The 21,838-nt window shown below is 44.4% G+C and overlaps 1 protein-coding gene across 3 annotated transcripts in view; it reads left to right on the forward strand.

The window, feature by feature from the left end:
- SRFBP1 (serum response factor binding protein 1) overlaps window positions 1-21,838 on the forward strand; it is a 446,408-nt gene that overhangs the window by 270,141 nt on the left and 154,429 nt on the right. For all 3 annotated transcript variants that reach the window (XM_085632663.1, XM_085632662.1, XM_085632664.1), the window contains one exon: window positions 2,432-2,503. In XM_085632663.1, coding sequence (XP_085488789.1) covers window positions 2,432-2,503 — 72 coding nt within the window. The remainder of the gene's footprint in view (window positions 1-2,431; window positions 2,504-21,838) is intronic.

Raw genomic sequence — 21,838 nt, forward strand, 5'->3', positions numbered from 1 at the left:
CTTTCTAAGGCTGGTGCAAACACAGCCGTCTGAGTGGGTCGCTTTCTGCATTCTAGGTATTATACTTTCAGACTATGGACTAATGCAGCCAACACATCTGATGACAATGATCTGTTCGCAATAATATTGGAACCTGAAAAAATGTCCTTTATGTTAATGAAGTGAGATGGACACGCAAGTTCCCAACCAGCTTTTTGTGCATATTATGTTGGGAGTTACGGAGTAAGAAGAGTCAAAAGTTACAAGTAAAGCTACAGCTACGCACTTGAGAAACATGTTTCCTTATGATACACAGATCTCTCTAGCAAGGGCATTGTTGCAAGAGAAGTGAGGATTTGCATGATGGAAATGGCATTGCTATAAGAGAGGTGAACATGTTCATGATGGGAGGAACATCATTTCAAGAGATACAGATGTTCTTGATGGGAGTGGCATCATTTGAAGATAGATGCGGATGTGCATGATGATAGTGGAATTACTACAAGAGGTGAAGAAATACATGATGAAGGTGCAGTACCGCATTAGAAGGTTGGATGTGAATGTTGGTGGGTGCACATGCTGGGTGCCTATTAAGGCATTAGGGGGCATTGTCATGATGTGTGTATTGAAGCACGGGGTGGATCATTAGTTTAAAGAGTTGGATTAATCTTTTGGAGTCATGAATATAGCATTTAGAGTGGGGTGCACACGCTTAGGTGGATTATGACAGTAGAAATGTGTGTCCACATGCTGGGGTGAATTGAGGCATTATAGGGGTGGACGCATGTTCAGGAGGTTTCCTTAGACTGAGAGAGCATGTACTTGGTGCATTACTGTATTAGAGGGATGAGGCAAGTGCTTGGGTGGATCGTGACATTAGAGTGATGGGTACACTACCTGGGAGCATATTAAGTCATGGTGGTGGGTAATGTGCTGTGTGCATTGGCCTAATTACGGAATTAGGGAGGGTAAGTTGTGTACTGGAGGTATTACACCATCATATGTGTGTATGCACATTGAAGGCAGACTGCAGTATTTTGTCAGCAGCACGGTATGTACGGTCATGTATGAAGGCTACTTTTACATAGAATTCATGGAACAGAATGCAAGTAATGAAGACGTTGTTTTACAACTGCTTCAACGATCAGTGCACATTGTAGATGTATAGTGTTGGGTTTATAAGAAACTTCAGGACCACACACTATTCGTATAGCAGTGCTATTTCTATTGAATGTCGCTATTTTCGGATAACTAACACTTTTTTGTCTGTTAATCTGCCTTTCTTATAGCCTCCCAGTTGTGTTTAGTAAAATGTCTCCATGAATATGAATACGTGTACTCTGGGTATAAAGAGACAGTCGTTTCACTACCGACCCACCCAGGCTCCATTTCTACATTGTCTTGGTTTTTGGGGAGTAATGAATGAGGCATGCACATTGACCTTTGTGGAACGCCACCCATTCCAAGGGTCTTGTAACTCACAGGTCTTTGTTACCAGGAAATGATCGAGGACATCCTGAGATTAAGTCACTGCTGCAGACCTTCTACGTTTTTTTACCTTTTTCTTCCAGCCCATTGAACATGCGTTGCAGTGTCTTTAAAAATGCATGTGTTATGCGTTGGGGTTCTTTTACCTTGCTTTCTTTATGCTGTAAAACCGAAAACAATCTGATTAAAAGATTTCTTTTTACCTGCAAAATAAATTATGACACTGCAAAACGCTTTAAATTGATTTTCTTTCTAAAAATGGAAAATACCAATTTATTGGATGCTTTACTGCAAAATTAATGGAAATCACACACTGCCTTATCATACGGCTAGTGCGAGGTACCTTTTTTCGCACAATTTCATGAAGCAGGAACGAAGTTGCTAAATTAGGTGCATCCTAAATTATATGCAGGCTACTAGAATTATGTGATTCTACGAACGCAGCATTTTCACATAATTATGGATTAGCAACATAATCCATCATCTGCTGCATAATTTGCAGATTTTGACAAAAAAGTTTGTTTTTCGAGCTAAGATGAATCAAAAGTTAATATAAATCCTGCGCGCAGTGGAAGCCCCTTCCTAAAGGTTGACTGGTCACCTTTTGGTAGATTATTTTTATATTTGAGTGTTAAACTGGTACTAATGAGATTAAGTCTTTGCTAATGCAATGCTAACATAGGAGAGAAGGACTAAATAATGAAGTAATGCTGTCACAAAATGGGGTGCATTATGCCACATAATTTGCCTATTCTTGCTGCTTTATTTAGTCAACGTTACCACATAATTTGGTCCTCTCGTGCTACATAATTCCAGTGGCACTGTTTATATGCTTCACTACATAAGGGAGGTACGAGAACTCTCAGTGAGTTGAAACTCCTTAATTATCTATACATGTGAATAAAGTTGGTAACGAAGAGTAAGAATACCACAAGATGCTCACCAAATGTTTTTTATTTAACAGGAAGTAAAGCCAGACGATGTCACCAAAACAGCTCTTCAGAAGGAAATCAACTTTGAGAAAGTTTGTAAAATGGTAATTGCATATTTTACTGCACTCACAGAATATTTTACAGCTTTTATTCAGTTTAATACTCATTGTTTAGAATTCTTGTTAGTCCCATGGTGTAAAAACAAACCCTTGATACTGATCATAGTCTTTAAAGTGGCACTTTCTAACAAAATTATATAGAAATATGTGTGTGGTTAAAGAATGTGTTCTATTTTGTAAAATCGCTGTTTATGTTCTATGGAACACAATGCGTCAATTTTAAAACAAGCTGCTAAGATGTTAGAACATCACGAGTGTATTTAGTGCACAAGTATTTTAACACTTACTTTGCTCTGGGTGCCCACTGTCCCCGAATGTATTGGTACTTTGAGATGTCTGCTCTGTGCTCTAATTGCTCTCTAATTATGCCCATTCCAGTGATCACACTGTAGGAGGAGAGTTCTCCTTTGATTGATCAAGTAGAAATGTAGTACCTACTTCAATGGCAAAGAATCTGGAAATATTACCTTATAAAGCCCAGCAAGTTATTGATTACAATTTCAAATTGTGCGACAAAAGGATTTTTATTCCCTGGCCCATGTGCTCTGTGCCCCTTCTCTTCTCTATCGTTGGAAGGTAGAGGAGGTGGAAGCAAAAGAGGTCATGTTGTAACATCTTTCGCTCCGCCTGGAGAACTGCTAGAAGGCTTGCTGCTGGGACGACCCTCTATCTCCAGGTGATAAAATGAGGCAGCAAAGTGGAACCAATGAGGAGGATCCTGAGGTCTCCAAGGGGGCAAACGCAGCAGACCAGCAACGTGGAGGGCCCTGGCAATGCTGGGAAGCCAGGAGAATGCAACAGGAGCACAGATGAGCAAGTCGCACTGGCAGCTACGCTGACCCCTTCCACGTCAACACTATGCTGCCCTGGTGCGTCAGACGCCTAGCATACTGATGCAGCTTGAAACACATATGAGACTCTTTGTTTTGGCTGCACTGAAGTTAAGATGATTTGTTCACTTCCACTAGTCAATAACTCTGAGACATTCATCTAGTCTTGTGCTTTGGTTTTGCTTACATTTTCCAATTTCAGGATGCTCTTTGTCATCTGCATGGTAATAGCATATAAGGTTAAAATACCTGGCGAATTTTTAGAGTGGGCTGGGGTAACTTTTGAAGATGAGTGGAGCAGTGATTGAACTTGGATGTATACCTGCCTTAATATTAAAAAGTAGGGAAGTGATTGGAGATACTGAGGTAATTCTTGGATTATCAATAATGCAGGAGAAGATGCAGTCAAGGATGCTCTCCTTTATACAAATTTCTTTTACTCTCGCTGGCTGCGAGGGAGTGGAGATGCCCTGTCAAACACTGAGGACATGTTCAGTAGAAGTAATGCTGTCATTCTATTCCTGTTATGTGCGAATAAACATTTAGGAAATGAATAAACAGTGGACATATGCTAAACAAAATCAATATGTGACCAGAAAGGATTAAATATAAAAAAAATATATATATATTTTTTTTTTAGATAAAGTGTTTAAATATTTTCACTTTTAAATTAGTGAAAAAAGAGAAGGGGATAATAAAGCATAACATCAATGACAGATTGGGTAGACCTACAATTTTTCTCTTTGCCTATGTATGTAGTATAGGTTAAATATGAGATGATCGTTAACAATATTTGCACTTGTTAATCTATTCATATATGGCCTAATGATGCATCATATTTTGTTAAGGTATGTCAGACATGATGATATGTTATTTAAACAAGAATTAATACAATAGGATAAATTCAGAACAAACCAATCAATGCATAGATGATAATAAACAACCAAACAATGTGGTTATGGCTAACATAATTTGTGTCTATGCCTTCATCAGGTAGCCATGTGAGCCTTGTAGGATGTCATCTAACTCAGAAGCGTTGTGTTGAAACTGGTAATAACATTAAGTTTATAAGTAGCGTCTCGTATGGTATCAATAGGCAATCTCGTTGATAAACTGATATTTCTGCTAGAGGCCCAGGACGGTACTGAAAGTGCGGGTTGAGAATATAATTGAATCGACACGCGATGAATTCCTTAAAACAGACCGAGGTGATGGCCAAAAATTATGCCAAATGTTTCGATACGGTTATGAAATTTACGAAATTCAGACTTTGACGGAAGAACGATAAAAATCCTCGGAAAGATGTAAATAAAGCAACGAGGGAAGAAGGTCCACTGCAAATGAGATTCAGGAGGGCCTCCGCGTCCGTATGTAGGCCTCGGTGTCCTGTGGGTGCAGGGGTACCATACTTTGAAGGGACGCCATATTCCCGTCCACTGTTTTCAGATCATCCCAAAAGGAGACCAGGCTGATATTCTGTACCTCTCCCTGTGCAAAAACCTGCTTTTTGGACTGATAGCAGATTTTTGCTTCTAGAAACTTGGAAATCTGGATAAGTATGATCTTTCAGGTAAGAACCATTTGCACCGGACTGGTCGGATCTGCTGGATATCTTTTTGATGGGTGGCTGTATGATATATCCTAAACTCTGCTATAAATATACCTGTGGCTAAGGAATTGTTGATTGTTAATTTTAGGTACTGAAATTGCAGTCAATAATAGGGTATTCTTGAAGGGTCATGGCTGACTGGGTCTAATGGAGAGCATACTGGCCCATTGACTGTACAAGATTCAGTTCCAGCGGCTTAGCTATTGCAATAAAGTGGACATCTGTGGAGTTAAATAAATCTTCTAAATAAGGATTCATTACAGAGGTACATTCTGGGTTGTTCAATTATGAGAGAATTCTGTGGAACTCAAATTAATTGGGCACGTGGAAGTGGGGATCCTGTTTGAACAGTTTTTGCTTTTCTGCAGGTAGACTTGTAGATCTTTTGAGTCTCTGGAGGTGCATTGTGTTGGGTTAGTATCTTGATGTGTTCTAGTGACATTAATTAAAGAGCAACCAACTGTGGTTTAATTTTCTTTGTTTGTTCATTGATCCAAAGTATCTTTGTTAGTTGTTAAGGGTGTATGAAAATGTAAAAGATGACCAGCTTGTGGAATGATCAGCATGTTGAATGCTTTTATTGAGGGGTTTTAAAGATGGTTGACATTGAGAGCACATTCAGTTGAGACATGAGTTCTGCAGTGTTGACTTTGTTTCATTGTGTGTGTTAGTTAGTGTTGCGGTAGCAGTCGGGTTTGATGGGATGCTGTGAATGAAAGAGATGGGGTGGTGGTTCTTTCAGTAGATGGATTGATTCCTTTAATTGTAATGATATCAGGAGGGACAGAAAATAAGTGAAAGGTAAGTGGGGTCCTGGAGACAAGTTGAAAAAGATTGATTATCCAAATGTATTAATATGTTTTGTGGATATGTCTGCTATGGCATAAAAGAGGGTACTTGTGAGTGCTCTATTGCTCGACTGTGGTGTGCATATTAGTTGAAAAGTTTAGGGCAAAGTATGTGTGGGTGTGCATCTGGTAAGTATCTGCAATCAGACAAGCATAAGTCTTTAGATTTTGAGGGTGCATCTGGGTTCAATATTCTACTGGAATTTCTTTGTGGATTACTAATTTGGGGTCCTCTCGGAACCATGATGTGATGTAAACCATTTCTGTTTTTGAGCAGGTTATTGGTTCAAATTTTATTTGTTTATTTTTGCCTGTTGATCAGCAAGCAGTTTCAGTGGGAAATATTGTTTTGCGAGAGAGGTGCACCTAGGTGATGGTAGATGTAACAAACATTAATTGGGGTGAGGGTGTGAGATATGATGATCAGATGGGGAATATGTGAGCTAGTTGAGTGAAAAAAGAATGCGGGTGACCGATCAGCCAGCAGTATTTGCAGTGTGCTAGTCTTCAATCTCAAGAACACAGATAGGGGGGTGGAATTTATTTTGTAAAGTCTGGGAGATGTGGTCAGTTACTACATGATAGGCTAGAGTAATTGATGTAGTGGTATGAGCACTTGTTGTTTTTGCCGTAGCCACCATCACACCGGAACTACAGCGCACCATCAATGCCACCTTCGAAACCGGCATCTTTCCCAATGACTGGAAACACGCAGAAGTCAGACCCCTACTCAAGAAGCCCTCAGCAGATCCCATGGGCCCCAAGAACTAACGACTTATCTCCCTCCTCCCCTTCGCGGCCAAAGTCCCAGAGAAGACGGTCTATGTCCATTCTCAACCCCTTCTAATCCGTATTCTGCAGCAACCACATTACTGAGACCGCTCTACTTGCCGCCAAAGACGACATCCGCACCCTCCTCGACCAAGGACACACTGCAACCCTGATCCTACTCGACCTCTCTGCAGCCTTCGACACTGTCTCCCACCGCACACTCACTGCCAGACTCCACGACGCCGGCATACAGGGAAGTGCCTTTGACTGGATCCGCTTCTTCCTTACCGGCAGAACCCAAAGACATCTACATGGCCCTCCTCGCCGCCACTGTCCGACAGCATGGACTCATAGTATCCTACGCTGACGACACCCAGCTCGGCCTATCCCTCACCAAGGACCCCCTTACTACCAGACTCAACCTCCAGGAAGGAATGAAGGACGTCGCATCCTGGATGAGCAGCAGCTGCCTGAGGCTCAACTCCGAGAAGACAGAGGTCCTCGGACACTCCCCCTCTGCATGGGACAACACCTGGTGGCCCAACGCCCTCGGCAGCCCCCACACCCTCACGGACCACTCCCGAAACCTCGGCACCATACTCCACTCCTCCCTCTCCATGACCTGACAGGTCAACACCATCGCCTCCACCTGCTTCAACACCCTCCGAAAGACCTTCAAATGCATCCCCTGCCTGAATCAAGGAAGGCCACCACCCAAGGTTCTATTGTACATAGTGCCCCACGGGTGCTAGACATTGGCGCCAACTTTTTGTGTCCCCAGGGCACTGTAGTATTTCAAATGCGTTAAACTGATGCTGATTGTGTGCCAGCTCCTTCCCCAGGGGGTTGAGGCATTATTTACAAAGAAGCCTGGCCTCTCTGCTTATGAGGGAGTCTTTTGTTTTTGTGTCCCCTTACAGACGCAGACAAAGAGGCTGTCAGGTGACACACTGTGATAGAGATGGCACACAGTCACTGCACCATCCCCCCCTGCACCCCCCCCCCCCCCCCCAAAAGGTCACCCCCTTTGAGAGGAAGGAGTTACTCACTGCAGCCACCTGCAGAGGGATCTCTGCCCCATTAGAAAACAAGCATTGGCATAGCCAATGGGCCTTGCCTTTGGGACCTTATGTGTTTAGCCAGAACATTTGGCTATGTTGTAGTGCATTGTGGCTGCTGTGAATCATGTTTAAAAGTTATAAACAAAAAGTGTTACGCATTTTTGTTACCTTTATACAAACCAAGACGACATTATATACAACTGAACAACCTGATTAAAAAAAGATTTTAATTTGTACTTGCACTGCTGGCAACTTATTCCTGCCTGTTGTCATGCCTGTTTGTTATAATTTTTTTGTTATGGGGTAGCGGGACATAAATAATGGGGGAGTAGAGGTTGTAAAACAGTAATTTAACTGGAACACGAGCAGCGGACGGACACTAGGGGAGAATCAACAGATGCCAGATTCCAAAGGCAGACTGACGTGATGCTTAGGTGATGCTTAGGTAGTGCGCTGATGCAAAATGGTGGTGGGGAGGGATGTTTGGTGCTCAGGTGGTGCCACTATATAGTGTGGATTGGAGGTACGTTGTGGATTGTGGAGTAGTGGAGTTGAAATATGTTGTTTGATGTGTAATTATGTGCTGTGTATTGGAAATGTATGGAGTTGAATTGTGTGGCCTGGAACTGTGGTGTTGAGTTAAATTATGCGTAGTGAAATTGTGTCATGGTGTGGAGTGCATTTATGTTGATTCGTGGTATGTGGCATAGAGTGCATTTATGTGGTGTATTTATGTTGCATTGAGTAGAGTGCAGTTATGTGGCGTGTAATTATGTGGCCCTGAGTGGTAATATATGGAGTGTATTTATGTTGCATTGAGTAGAGTGTAATTATGTTGCATGTAATTATGTGGTACTGAGTGGTATGTGGAGTGTATGTTGCATTGAGTAGAGTGTAATTATGTGGCGTGTAACTGTCGTACTGAGTGGTATTTTGTGGAGTGTGTTTGTTGCATTGAGTAGAGTGTAAGGATGTGGCGTGTAATTATGTGGCACAGTGGTATTATGTGGACTGTATTTATGTTGCATTGAATAGTGTAATTATGTGACATGTAATTATGCGGTATTGAGTGGTATTATGTTGAGTGTATTTATTTTTGCGTTGAGTACAGTGTAAATATGTGGCGTGGTATTATATGGAGATTATTTATGTTGCATTTAGTAGAGAGTAATTATATGGCGTTTAATTATGTGGAACTGAGTGGAATTATGTGGAGTGTATTTATATTGCATTGAGTAGAGTGTAATTATGTGACGTGTGATTATTTGGTACTGAGTAGTAGTATTTGGAGTGAATTTACCTTGCATTGAGTAGATTGTAATTACATGGTGTGTAATTATGTGGTACTGAGTGGTATTATGTGGAGTGTATTTATATTGCATTGAGTAGAGGGTAATTATGTGGCGTGTTATTATGTGGCACTGAGTGGTATTATGTGGAGTGTATTTATGTTGCATTAAGTAGTGTAATTATGTGGCGTGTAATTATGTGGCACTGAGTTGTATTATGTGGAGTGTATATTGCATTCAGTAGAGTGTAATATATGGCATGTAATTATGTGGCACTAAGTGGTATGTGGAGTGTATGTTGCATTGAGTGCAGTATATTTATGTAGCATATAAATATGTGGCATTGAGTACTATTATGTGGAGTGTATTTATGTTGCATTTAGTAGAGTGTAATTATGTGGCGTGTAATTATGTGGCACTGATTAGTATTGTGTGGAGTGCATGTTGCATTGAGTGCAGTGTAATTATGTGGCATATAATTATGTGGCACTGAGTGGTATTATGTGGAGTGTATTTATGTTGCATTGAGTAGAGTGCACGCGGGCAGCTACCTCTGGCACTACGGGGGAGGACAGCAACCACTGGCACCACACAGGGACAGAACCACTGGCATAACACAAGAAGGCGAGAACTGGAACCACAGAGGGACAGAACCACTGGCAGCACACTGGGACAGAACCACTGGCAGCACACGGGGACAGAACCACCGGCATCTCACGGGGACAGCAGCCATGTGCACCACGCGGAGATATAGCTTCCACTGGCACCATATGTCAAGGCTTGAACTGTCACTTCACGGGACGGCAATAAACATCACCACACACAGGACCGTAACCATACGGCAAAAGCTACAGATGACAGGGAAAGTCTCTACAAGTTGGTACCACTGAGGGAAAGCTAGTCCTGGCCTCACAATGTGAAAATGAGAAGTGGCAGCATGCGGGGAAAGCAAGAAATGGCAACACACGGAGGAAACTGATACTGGCCCCACAGGGTATGTAACGTTTACACTGTGGCATTTTACATGATGACGATTACTACACAAGTCTTACATGGCCATTAAATACACCGAGAGTCCTTCTTAAGAGCTTTTTCTTTCAATATTTTTGTCATTTAGAAAATGTGGTTTAAGGGTTAAGAAAAGTAATATTAAGGGATAAGTGGTAGGTTGAGGTTTAAGTACACACATTTAATACATCTATATATTGATAGGTAGATTGATAGTCAGATAGGGGCGTGCCTAACAGCTAGTGCAGAAGTGGGAAGAGGACCGTAATGCCACAATATTTCTTCCAAAACAAATCGCTGCACTCGATGAACTTAGTTGTGGCAGTTTTAGTCCGACAGAACATTAAACCACCCTCGTGTTTCGACGAAACGGTGTTGCTCATTGTAGGGGAGTCCCTTTTTCACGTCAATTTGAATACAAAAAGCCCATCTAGTCAATAAAAGCTTTTAAATACTCACCACAATTCCGAGAAGCTTTAGTGGAAAAAACAAAAAAAGAGAGTATATGAGTCTCATAATAAATATATATATATATATATATATATATATATATATATATATATATATATATATATATATATATATATATCCCCTTAGATCTGCATGTAGTACTAGGAAGCAAGAGCTACAACTGACACTAGATATGGATGGCAAGCATTGGATTCACTGCAACTTACAACCGAATGCGAATTGTAGAAAAGTTAAAGCGACCGTGAAGTGAAAGCAGCTGCGCACGCGTGTGAAATCTGACCCAAAACAGATGGCACACTGCACGCTGCTGCTCTTAACCGCAAGTCGTAGGCCTTTTCACACGCACGAGCGTGTGAAGTCCAGAGCGATTCCAAGAGGTCGTCTAGTGCAGTGCATGCGCGCTGCGCTAGGCTCGACCTAAAGACGCCAGTTCTCCACCTCCATTCAAAAGTCAACTCAACATTTCAGTCAGCTGGTCCGCCTCTTACTGATGCACTGTGTGGGTTTGTGCCTGCATTGAGAACAGTTTGTTTGTTGCGGTGTTGTTGCTCTACTCTAGCCCAGTTGGAACCCGGACATCCATTTAAGGGAGCACCACGACCGGCACAGAGTGGAACAATGCGCCTTACTTTTAAAGCCCCAGATGTTCTCTGAAAGAATTAAAAGCGTTTTAGTTTTACTCTTGCACATATTGAAAGCTGATAACTTACCAACATTTTAAAAGTATATTTGGCCACGGAGCTTAGCCTTTGAATATAAAGAGAAGCACTGATTTTATATTATTCTTTCTATGTAGATCTTGGCAAGTGGAAAACTCAGCGGGCGGCTCAGCATTGTGAAATGCTATTTTTGGCTGCCACGTAGTCGCATGTACTTGTTGCAAAGCCAAGCTCTGGGTTGTTCATGTCACGGAAGGGTCAGTAAACTGCTTAAAGTGGATACGTCCATTCGGGACTAAGTATGAAGTCCGGAGATCAGCAAAAACGCACAGTTTTCAAGATTTTCAGGAATTTGTCATAAACAACCAATCACGTCAAGTGAACTACCATTTAGTGCACCCAAACCCGAGGCACCCAGGCACATGTACAACAAAACCTATCCGTGCATAATTTTTGGGGATGTAATGATTCCCACTGTTATTTTTACCCTAGCCACAAAAATGACTTTCACATTTTCCGACTTTTGATCATCACTAAACTTTATTCAGTACAGGTTCGTTCCAAACAATCTTTGCTTTAAGGCTGTCAGTTGGATTTCAGAATAATCTGCCACATCTATGCTTAGCAGTTCTTCGTTTACCTACATATTAAGTTTCTTGTGTTTTAATACCATGTTCTGTGTCTGCTGATGGCCTCTCAAACTCCTATACTAATGCTGATCAACTCCTTGGTCTTTGCTGAGCCAGAACTATAAATGGCTGTATCATCTGCATTCGTTTCGATGTAGCCTTCGGACTGCCCAGAACTACTTCCATCTACATCATCAGATGCTTTTTCTGCATCCAGTGGAACAGGGCCGATTGCAAATCGTTCTTCTTGGGCACAAGCCACCCTGGCCGTGGCCTGTCCTTGAACAACCAGTGACAAATGAGCTTTGTTGGCGGGACAGACGGGCTGGTGTTACCAGGGCCCAGTCATTTAGTTTGTAATTTGGAAAATCTATTTCTCTTGCATTAAACATAGACATCAGCCTGTATGAAACACGGGCTGACTTTATCATTCTTTTTTGGAAAAACTGCTTCAACAGTACCCATAAACTCCAGCTCATAAAGACCCCTCTTGCCTCCAGGGTGGCTGGCTGCCTTACCGTTTGAGCTTTTTACAACTTCGCTCTTGCACTGCTTTGGGTGTGTTGTAGTATTCTAAATCCTTGTATTAGGTATCATTTGATCTTGTTACTTGCTCACCACCCTTTTGGTCTTCTATACAGTCCACCTTTTTAGCAATCTATCAATCAGTCAATTTGTATCAGTAAGTGTTAGTCCATGTAATTTCATCAGTAAGTAGCACTAGTGCCCTGCCGATCAGTCCCACTGCCATCTCACTCGTTCACACTGGCTGAAAGCATGGTCAGGCAAATGTATTTTTGCACAGTTAGAGAAACATGCTCATCTTACTACTGAGTTACATTCACAGAGTATTTCACAATAATAATATATGTAAACAGGGATTCAAGTGGCGCGGGTCCCTCCGGGTCTCAGACCTAGAAATACAACTCTGACTTTAAAACGTACTTCTATCGTTCCCTATGCACTGATTGATTTCTTGAGTTTGATATTTCAGCATTGACTGTAGAAGCCATTAAGGTAATCCATGTCCGCGAGACAGCTCCTGTTTACTTCTCATGTTTTACTCAATTTTCTTTCATATAAGTATTTGCAATTTTTTAGGACGCAATTTTTATATAGCTTTTTTCATGCAGGAAATTAATCTTTCATTGTATGTACCGTGTACTGCGTTGCAGGCAGGTGTCTGGGTTCCGGATGCCGGTGGATGTTTACATGGGGTCACGATTGAGAGCTCTGGAGGTGAGGCTGAAGGCAGTGAGAGGTTTCCACAGTGCCTGTCAGTGGGTCTTGAAGATATTCAGAATACATGCTCCCCCAATCCTTTGCCCTTCTGCAGAGCAATAATGACATGAGCCAATTGTAATTATGATTAAATGTGGGACAGTCAAAGTGTAAAGGGGGAACAACGCTTTTGAAGGATTTCAGAAAGATGTGGGGTGAAAAGGGGTGCTGTTGTCTTCTCACACACAGGCTGCAGCGGAAATTGATGTGAAGGTGACAGGAGTGATTGTCACACTGAAGACCTCTATCCGTTCCACAGGCCTCATCTGTTTAATGCAGAGTATCATATTTTCAGTTCCAGTTAGTCAAAACGATATCATTATTGTTCCTAATTTATCTGATACTGCTAATCAGTATTGACAATGCAGTAGGTCTGATTTGTATTAGGTGCATGTTTAATATTGTGTGATAATGTTTGGCTGCAATAACAGAAGAGGCACTCAAATAAATACTAGTTAGGTTGTAAACTGTGAAGTACAGTATTTTAGTTTACATGTTTTAAGACACACCCTTCATTACATAAGCACGCCTCTTTGAAAAGATTCATAGTTATGCTCTTTGTCGGTGCCTCTTTATGAGCCCCTGCCTTTTTGCATCCCACTTAAAGCTGTGTACGTGAAGAACTATTAAAGGCAAAGCACATCTGTTGATTTCCACTGTAAGCACAAGCCAAACCCATTGCACTTGTTTTCTATATTTTAATTCTTAAATCTCTGACTTAATATTTGTAATGTAAATCAGCTAACTTAAAAACCACATATAGATCTATTTTTGGCATTAAGCACAGACTGCACCAGCATCGGAATTTTCAACCAGTTTAAAATGCTTGGATTGCATGTGCTAAAGCAACATTTAACAGACTTGTACGTCATAACATGCGAAGTCTAGCCAAACGTTATATCAACATTCCTATGATATTGGGAAGAATGACAGATTTTCGCTGGTGAACCACGTTTCGAGTATACCAAGGCTTAAACTAATGGCCAGATAAGCATACGTATAGATAGTTTGGATTCCTTGCTAATTGAGCGGGCTCTATTCTTTCCAGAAACATTACCAGACCTCAAGTAATTCCAAGAGATAAGCTTGTGACGGAGAAATAATCCAGTTTTAACTGTTTAGTAACAGTTTATTTATTTTTTAATATAAATAGCTTTGTATGTGTCTTAACAGTGAGGAAACTAAGCAGCGTTTCTGACTGGTTCCTGTCTAAACCTGTTGAATTCGTACATTGTTTCCATTGCCACAGGTTATTAATTGTCTCAATCTTTTAATCTTGAATATTTTAAAAAAATGTGTGTGAGTTCTTAATAAAAATATTCTAAAGGTGTAAATGTAATTACCCGCAATGCTAAATAGAGCAACACAATATTACCACCTCTAAGAGTCCTATACATATTGAATCTTTCCAAATTGAGACAGTAAATCAGTACTTCCACTTACAAAAGTGGTGCAAAGTACATCTGCCTGTTCATCTTATCTGATAGAGACCTCAAGCTGTAGATTCCTTACCTTTGAATTTTCCCAGCTGTCAGACTGGATCCTGAAGATTTTTCATGAGCAGTACTAATGCGAGCTGGTAGATGGTGTCAGTTGGCTCCAATTGGCGTTGTCTGCTCTGGAAGTGACATCTGAGTCATCTATTTAGGCGCTACCTTGGCGCGCTGACATTTCTTTTCTTTCTGCACCAGCCACGCTGATACAAGAGAAGAGCTGCCCCTCTGTCAGTTTTTGACAGGATTTTTGCTAAATTTTTGTAGTTTTTTAAGGTTTCCTCCTAGTGTGCGAGGATGTAATTGAGGAAGACCGCTTTTAAACCCTTTGGCGCCTGTAAGTGCGCCATGTTGGTGACAGACCCGCACTTCGTGTGCTTGTGGTGGATTGGAGCGCCAACACGACTTCAAGTCGTCCTCCAACTGCCTGGCCATGGCACCAAAGGTCTTGAAGGCGTGGTCGCGGAGGCTGCTAGCTGCCCGGCAGGTGACTCCACGTAAGTCACGTTCCCGCTTGAGTGGATGGTCTCGGGACCGTTCCAGGAGTCCAAAGTACTCTTTATCCCACTCAAAATGTCGGGGCACTCAGGTAAGAGGCGCAAAAAACACAAGAAGTCGTAGCATGCTTTGACTTCTCCTCGTCAGTCGGCTCAGGCAACAAAGGGCAAAGGAACATCGGCATTCGAGTCCTAGTTCCTTGGAACCTGTGCCTGGGCCGACTTTACACCCAGAGCGACCTCCGCTCACATCAAAGAGTTCTATGAGGCCATGCACCTAATTTTTGAGTGGCAGACACCTCTAGTGCACCTCCGGGCCCTATGGGGTCAGATGGAGCCCCATCTGGTTCCACACCAGTGGCTCTGGCCCCCGCTCTAATGGGCCCTCATGAATCCAGTGGTAGATCTGGACTGGTGCCAGTTGTACCATTGTGACCTTCCCCGGTGCCAGCCCCAATGCTTCAGTGCCGCTGGCAAACACCGGTGGTGCAAGCCCCATTACGATCCCTGATTACACAGTGCCGCGTCGACCAACATTGATTCTTGTGCTGACAGGACCAGCCATGTCCTTGTTCGGAGCCTGAGCCCTATTCTGAAGGAATAGGCCTTGGGAAGGAATGGAAGTGATCACTAGAACCTTTAGAGTACCAATATGAACAGGATATGGACTGGTGTGAGGAACTGGGTGATGCCAGTGGACTAGACATATCCCCAGACACAGTGTGCTCTCCTTCCTGCCCCCCCCCCCCCAACCGTGGCTATGGAGGAGGGAGCTGCATATGGAATGGTGGTGCGTAGGGCGGCTGAGGTCTTCGACCTTCAGTGGCCAGCAGTCAAGACTAACATCTTGACAGAGGTGTTGCAACCTCTTCTCCTCCTTTGAACTCCTACTCCCGTTCAAAAAAGCCCTCATCATCTTCCATCTAGGGACTTGGTCCAAACCCAGCACAGGAGCTTCTGTGAATATGATGATTTCCCGCTGCCACTGCCCCACTCCAGGGGGCCCAAATTTCGTCACCCAACACCCTACCTCAGAGAGCTTGGTGGTTCAGGCCTCTGCTTCCTGTGTCGCATTCCCTGATGCTCCTCCGGGCAGGGAATCAAAGAGGCTGGACAGCTTGGGAAAGAAAATGTTTTCTTCAAGAGAACTCTGGTCTCCAGTGAAATTCGGACCCCACATCAATCTGTTTGCGCTCCAAGCAATCCAACTGGAATTAAAAAAAATTCTACCCTCCATCATGGGAAGGCTAGTTCAAGTGTTCACAGACAACATCACCGCCATATGGTACTGCAACAAACAGGGCGGGGTGGGGTTGTGAACTCTTTGTCAAGAGGCCCTGCGTCTCTGGACATGGCTGTAACAGCAGGGAATTTCTCTGGTGGTTCAAAACCTGGTAGGGCCCCTGAACACCAGGGTGGACTAATTCAGCTGTCGATGCCTAGCGGATCAAGAATGGTGTCTCCGCACAGAGGTGGTGCAAGGTCTCTCTCGCAACAGAGTGGAGAGACTTGGTTAGGTCTGTTTGCCTCAGACTGAGAACATGCCATGTCAGCAGTTTTGCGTGCGGGAGTTTCCAAGGCGGCTCTTGCTCTGAGACGATTTTTTTCTCAAATGGAGCTCAGGCCTCCGGTTCCGCCTATACCACTCCTGCCCAGAGTTCTCAAGAAGATTAGACATGACCAGGCCCAAGTCATCCTGTGACTCCGGACTGGACAAGGAGTCTGGTATCCTGAGCTCCTTAACATAAGTATCGACCCTCCAATCGGGCTGCCCCAGCAGCAGGTGAGGCTCCTCCACCTGAACCTGTCTACTCTTCACCTTCTTGCGAGGAGAATGAGCTGCTTCAGTGGATATTTTGCGACCTCCCTCCCAAAGTCTGCAATGTTATTCTGGCAGCCAGGTGTCCCTCCATCAAGACTGTATATGCCTACTGATGGAAATCTTTTGTATCATATTGTACAGAAAAGTCTATTGACCCTCTTTCAGCCTCCCTTTCTGGTATTTTGCTATTTAATGTTGACCCTTGCCCAGCAGGGCTCTGCTCTGTGCACTCTGAACGGGTATCTTTCTGCCTTGTCTGCCTTCTTGCGGCTAAATGAACAACCCTCCTTATTTAAATCTCCCATTGTAAATAATTTCTTAAAGATCTTGTACATATGTTCCCTCTTTCCCCTTTCATTATGTCTCAGTGAGACCTTAATTTGGTTCTCATATTTCTGATGTGTGTTCCCTTCGAGCCTTTACACAATTGTCCACTCAGGCTGCTCACCATCAAAACAGCCTTTCTTGTGACCATTACATCGGCCAGGAGGGTGAGTGGCCTGCAGGCATTATCAGGCAATCCTCCCTTCCTATGAGTCTTTCCTAACAAACTGGTGCTTCGCACTAGGGCCTCTTTCCTGCCCCAAGTGGTAACACCATTTCATGTGGGCCAATCTGTCACCTTGCCCACTTTCTAGGCTCCCCCACATCCCTCTAAAGAAGAGAAGCGTCTCTGCTGTCTTAACCGAAAAAGAGCATTGTCGTTCTTCCTTGATCGCACATGAGAGTTTTGGGTGGAGAACCAACTCTTCATGGGGTATGTTGGTGCGAAGAAAGGTTGGGCGGTGCAGAAACTGACCATTTCTCGATGGGTCATTCTTTGCATCAAGATCTGCTACACACTGGCAAAGAAGCAGCCTCCTGAAGGCCTAAGAGCTCATTCTACCAGAGCTAAGGCTGTGACCACTACGAAAACATGTGGTGTGCCAGTCTAGGACATCTGTCAGGCAGCAATGTGGGCGTCCCTGCACACGTTTACCAAGCGTTACTGCCTGGACAGCCAGTTCCACAGGGACGGGTATTTTGCCTATTCGGTCTTGCAGAACTTCTTAGTCTAAATTTGTCTGCAGACCCACCTCTGGGGATGGTATTGCTTGAGTATCTATTCAAAGGTAAGGAATGTGCGGCTAGATGTCTCAACCAGATGAGCAGATTACTTACCTTCGGTAATGCCTTATCTGGTAGAGACAATATCAAGCCGCAGATTTCTTACTGACTCCCTGATCCTCACTGCTCAGCAGACAGATTTCTAGGGTCAGGGCTGATCCCTTTCAGGGCCCTAGTTTTAACACACCAATGTCAGTGGCTTCATGCCTCTGCACTTCTGGTGTGGAAAGTCATGAAATATAACTGACTTTAGCGCACCGAGGTGGCGCTTATATAAATGACGCAGATGTTACTTCCGACACAGACGACGCAGGCAACGCCACGCTGAGCTAACTGACACCAGCTCCTGGCGTGTAAGGGTACTGCTAATGAAAAATCTTTTGGATCCAGTCTGACACGTGTGGAAGTTCAAAGGTTAGGAATCTGCGGCTAGATATTGTCTCTACAAGATTAGGCGTTACAGAGGGTAAGTAACTTGTTAAATAGGCAATAAGGATCTGTGGAAGTTGTGGATCGGTTCAGATAGGACCTTGCTTAGAAGTTCGGACTGGACTGTTCCTATAAGACCTAGACTGGTTTACATATGGTTTGGTCTGATCTGATGTGGCAGGGTGGGCACAATGACGATGGGTTGAAATGCTACTCATTGTTTTGCCTCTGCCCCTGGAGAGCTAGGGATATCTGGACAGAGACTGGTCCTCCCAACCACCCACGCCAATTGAATTGCGGAGCCTGGTGAGGTGCTGTAGCTTGGGAACTCCCAGACGCCTGCCCAGCCGAGGGGTGCCTGATGGGCAGTGATCTGGGCCCTGCTACTTACACCCGGCCCTGGCAGAGACCTTTTGCAGCCTTGTGGGCCCTGCAGCGATCCCTCCTGTGATGCAACTGGGAAGGCAGTCACTTCCTCCTGGGCCCTCACAGACTGATGGAGCCGGGCCTTCCCTGACACCACCGTGTGAGGCCTATGGTGCTCCCATTGGCCTGAAGCCAACTATCCAGCTTATCACCTGCAATGCAAGTAAGAAGAGTGCGGTCCTGCGGGGCTTGAGGGCCTCTCTTACAGGCACATGACTTGCGGTGCCTTGGATGGGAATGCACGTGGCCCATGGTCCTTATTCTGCTTGCCCTGGGGCTGCTGATCACGCAGTTTCCTTGCTCCAAGAAAGTGCTGCTTTCTGAGGTCATATACTGGAGGTTTGCTCTCCCTGGGCCTCTCAGACTCCCTGTGCTGAGACCATGTATCATTGCCCACTTACCATCTAGCTCCTGGGTAACAACTTGCACGCCTGGTTACTGGTGTGTGTGCCATGGATGCTGGGGTTGCCCTGCACCAGACTTTAACTAGATCACTGCTCACCCTGAGGTCCCTTGGTCCAGTACACGCAAATTTCCTGGGGATGCCACCCTGGTGCTACTGCAGTGGAGAGATGTGCTGTGCCCTCCCCTGCGGCAACCGGATTAAGCTCAGTGCATTGACCTGGCTGACACAGCCCATCTGTAAAATTGCCTAGACTGCAAGAGTCACTTCCTCAAACCAATACCTGCCTGCGGACCAATTTGTGACCTATGGCCGACGCTTCCCTAGGCCAGCACCTTAGGCTCCTGCCGGAGTGAGTATCATCCTGCTGAGTCTGACTGCTCTTACTCCTGTAGGACACAGGAGGGGGGGGTCGGCCCCTCCTCCAGGCTCTGAGTGACACTCCACTTCACGGCAACCATGGTAAGGATAAACCTACACAACCGCCATCCTCTCAAACCTGCATAGATCAATATGCCACAAGTTGTAGCAATACTAGAGGCACCGCCTCAGACAAACCCCCACTGCCGGAGGGCGACCTCACCACCATCCTCCAAGCCATCAACACCTCCCAAGCCTCTGTTGAAACCAAAATAGGAGAGGTGCATGTTGATATGGCTCTTATACTGCAAGATCTGCACGACGTCACGGCAAGGATCTCGGCGGCCGAACCCTGCATATCAACTGTCGAAGATCACGTCACTACTCTGAAGGCACAAGTCTCTCGCTTATTGTCGCATACGGCTGAGCTCCTCCATCAAGCAGTGGATGCGGAAAACCGCTCCCAACTAAACAGTCTGCGCTTCATGGGTATTACCGAGGGAGCAGAATCTACACGCGCTGCTACCTTCATGGAAACTTGGATCAAGTCCTGGATGCGTGCAGACCATCTCTCTTCATGGTTTGTTGTTGGGTGGGCCCACCGGGCCCTCCCATCTAAACCCCCACCAGGAGCCCCTCACAGGCCTATGATTGCTTGTATTCTTAACTTCAGGGACAGAGATGCCATCTTGCAAGAGACACGCTCCCATCCAGATCTCTCCTACCAAGGAAATAAACTGCTGATATTCCCGGATTATACCAAAGAACACAACATTGTTCCTACGCTGCAGTCAAACAGAAGCTCCAGGCCCTGAATCTTCCCTATAGATTGCTGTTTCTGGCCCGTCTCAGAGTGGTCTTCAACAACAAAAGTTATTTCTTCGAGACTCTGGAGGAGGCATGGACATGGATTACAGAGGAACAGCCAATCCATACCCTGTCTACCTCTTCATTCTCCACTCTGCAGCTGAGTGGGCAGGCCATGTCCAACATGACTTCCATGCCTCAGAGGCGACGTACCCGTTCCCGCAGAGATCATAACCGCCCCATCAGGCCGCACAGGACAGGGCCGGGTACCCTGCACCTGCCTCTCCACCTCCTGTGGTGCTGGACCCAAATTCCAACCATGATGACTCATATATACGGCTCACCACCCCACCCACTACTCAGGCAGAGGACACAGACCTTTCATAGAGCCCACACTCTGAAGGAGTAACCACCTCAGTCATTGTTGGGGCTAGATGATGTATTTGACACCCGCAAACTGTCGTTGAGTCCTGAACTAGTCTCTTGTTCCTGCAACATAGATGGGTCCAGCATTCCATTCCCAAGTTCAAACTGTGTTATATTTTGGTTTGCATTCCCGGGCAGTGATGTTTCCAAGTACGAAGTATGGGGAGGGAGGTTGGTTGAGGAGAATGTTGGGAAATGTGTTATATTGTTGATCTTTTTGTTTTCACCACATGACATATCGCTCAGTAATGACCCATTCCAAAGCAGCCTACACCAGACTAGGTATACACTCCTGCTTCCTATGCTAGATACAGAGGCACCAGCACTTTGTTTCATAAGGGTACCCTATTATAGGCCGGGTAATATCATATACTGTCACCTACATTATCTCCCTTATACTACACAGTAACGAGCCTTTAGGATTGAATCTTTACCTAGTTCTAGTCCTGGGTGCAGAAGGAGGGTTTCTCCTGAACAGTAGAGTCCTATGACTTCATCAGTGGACTCATACAGTATGACTGAATATTCATAAGGGTTCTTGGAAACCAGACAGTGGCTACACCAACTACCCCACCATATCTACGTACAAGGTTCATCCCATATGTCATCCTCAAATCCAACAATGGCTAATACATGAGACAAGGGACATAGTAGCCTAGATACTTTCTGCATAAATACAGCACATCTTCCTATTGTTAGGCAGAGGGAACCGAGACTTCCAGGCTGACACACTGACCAGAGGCGCTGAGGCTCCTGCATGCAGACGCTCCAGCTGACAGTGGTCTAAACCTCCCTCGCAGGGTGTCCAACTTTAGACCAGGATGGGCTTCTACATTCTCACACTTCAGGTAATGGGGGTCGACTAAAACCTAGAGGGATTCTTGGCTTCACACCTACTCACATTCTAGGAACACTTGGGTACATCTAGATAGGCATAGTAGGAGTACACTCACTTTTTCCTGCATTTTATATTCATGTATTTATTCATGCTTATTGCAAGATGGTAGAACTGTATATCCTTTTATATTCATAGTACTGCTAATCATATATCTCTGCTGCTGTCTAATGGTTGTTTCCGCTCATATATTCTACAT

The sequence above is a fragment of the Triturus cristatus genome, chromosome 2_1 (assembly GCF_964204655.1).
Source record: "Triturus cristatus chromosome 2_1, aTriCri1.1, whole genome shotgun sequence".
Lineage (NCBI taxonomy): Eukaryota > Metazoa > Chordata > Amphibia > Caudata > Salamandridae > Triturus > Triturus cristatus.